The sequence below is a fragment of the Heloderma suspectum genome, chromosome 13 (assembly GCF_057233095.1).
Source record: "Heloderma suspectum isolate Gila_16-S chromosome 13, 16-S_ref, whole genome shotgun sequence".
Lineage (NCBI taxonomy): Eukaryota > Metazoa > Chordata > Lepidosauria > Squamata > Helodermatidae > Heloderma > Heloderma suspectum.
Genome location: NC_139470.1, coordinates 18,472,384 through 18,474,128, shown reverse-complemented (window position 1 = coordinate 18,474,128; position 1,745 = coordinate 18,472,384). Strand labels below are relative to the sequence as shown.

Genomic DNA, 1,745 nt, shown 5'->3' with positions numbered 1-1,745 from the left:
TGCCTTTCCTTCAGATTCCAGACTCGCATGTCCATCTTCCTTACAGTGAGGCCTTATGACCTCATCTGATGACATCAGCAATTAAAAAAAACCCTGCTGTGAAACCTAACAGCAGACAGACTCAAGACCCCTGAAAGGACCATCACACAACCCAAAGGAATGCACCACTAAATTACATTCAGATGGGAGGTTGGCGTGCCCATCCTTTGCGTTATGGATGATGCTGCCGTGCTTAAGAAGAAAGGTTATATTCTGGGAGGTATTCTGGGTGAGAGTTCCTTTGCCAAAGTGAAATCAGCCTACTCGGAGCGCCTGAAATTCAATGTAGCCGTGAAAATCACAGACAGGAGGAAAGTCCCGACTGAGTTCTTAGAAAAATTTCTGCCCCGAGAGTTGGAGATATTGTCCACTGTGAACCACTGTTCGATCATCAAGATCTACGAGATCTTTGAGACATCTGGGAAAGTCTATATCGTGATGGAACTCGGGGTGCAAGGAGACTTGCTGGAATTTATCAAGAGCAACCGTGGGCTTCCCGAGGAAGTGGCTCGGCGGATGTTTCGCCAACTGTGTTGTGCCGTCAAATACTGCCATGACTTAGATGTGGTGCACAGAGACCTCAAATGTGACAATGTCCTGCTGGACAAAGACATGAATGTCAAGCTGTCAGATTTTGGTTTTTCCAAGAGGTGCTTTCGGGACGGGGACGGCAAAATCATCCCCAGTCAGACTTTCTGTGGTTCTGCAGCTTATGCCGCTCCGGAAGTGATCCAAGGAATCCCGTACCATCCCAAAGTTTATGACATGTGGAGCTTGGGTGTCATCCTGTATGTCATGGTCTCCGGGTACATGCCGTACGACGACTCCAACGTCAAGCGGATGCTCCGGCTGCAAAAGGAACACCGGGTGCTCTTCCCGGAGTATTTGAGCACAGAGTGCAAAGATCTTATTTTCCGCATGCTGCAGCCTGATGTTTCTCACCGGCTACGGATTGAAGAAGTTTTGAACCACGCTTGGGTACAGGGGAAGCGCCTGAAGTCACGCAAATTGTAAGAGTAACTGGGCGGTAAAGAGCACACATGAAACGTATCAGGAGTACTTATTGCTTTGCAGAGTGCAGTAAATGTGAATTTCTTTTCCGTGAGCTACATTGCACAGTTCTCCAGATGAGATCCATATTTACTTACCTCTTTATTTATTTGCTCACGACATTCCTCTTTTGCCTTTCTGCCAAACACTCTAGGCAGTTTACCATTTAAAACAACGGCATGCATTCTAACAGATTCAATATAAAACCAGGTGGAGGAGGAATCTGTTGTCAGACTCAAATGGTTGTCTAGTCTTAGTGACCTGGCGCGCGCACACAGTGGAAAAAATACTATTAGATCATGAGTGGGATACCTTTTTCACCCTGAGGGCTGCGTTCCCACATGGGTAACCTTCCGGGTGCCAGTAGTGGGCAAGAGCTGAAGCCTCCTGCACACACATCCATTCACACACAAGGGAGGTGTGGCTGCCTTTGTCTGTTCCTCAGGCTGGACTTACGCATCATGCAAGAGAATGAGCTGGGAACGAGAGGCTGTAGAATCCTGAATTGGTCAAATTCTGCCAGTTGCTGCAAAACATGCCCCTCTACACTCATCACCCCATGCTCTCCCTCTTGTTCACACACACCCCATCAATCCATCTATTCATCCATCCATCCACACTCCCTGCATCCATCTCCCATTAGCCGCTGCAGCATG

The 1,745-nt window shown here is 48.0% G+C and overlaps 1 protein-coding gene across 1 annotated transcript; it reads left to right on the top strand.

The window, feature by feature from the left end:
• Positions 1-213: 213 nt before the first annotated feature.
• Positions 214-1,053, top strand: LOC146336123 (testis-specific serine/threonine-protein kinase 1-like). Its single transcript, XM_084819262.1, has one exon. The coding sequence runs from the start codon at positions 214-216 to the stop codon at positions 1,051-1,053; it is 840 nt and encodes a 279-aa protein (XP_084675388.1).
• Positions 1,054-1,745: the final 692 nt, after the last annotated feature.

Coding starts and splice junctions, on each gene's coding strand:
- LOC146336123 (XM_084819262.1), top strand. CDS start 214: ATGGATGATGCTGCCGTGCTTAAGAAGAAAGGTTATATTCTGGGAGGT.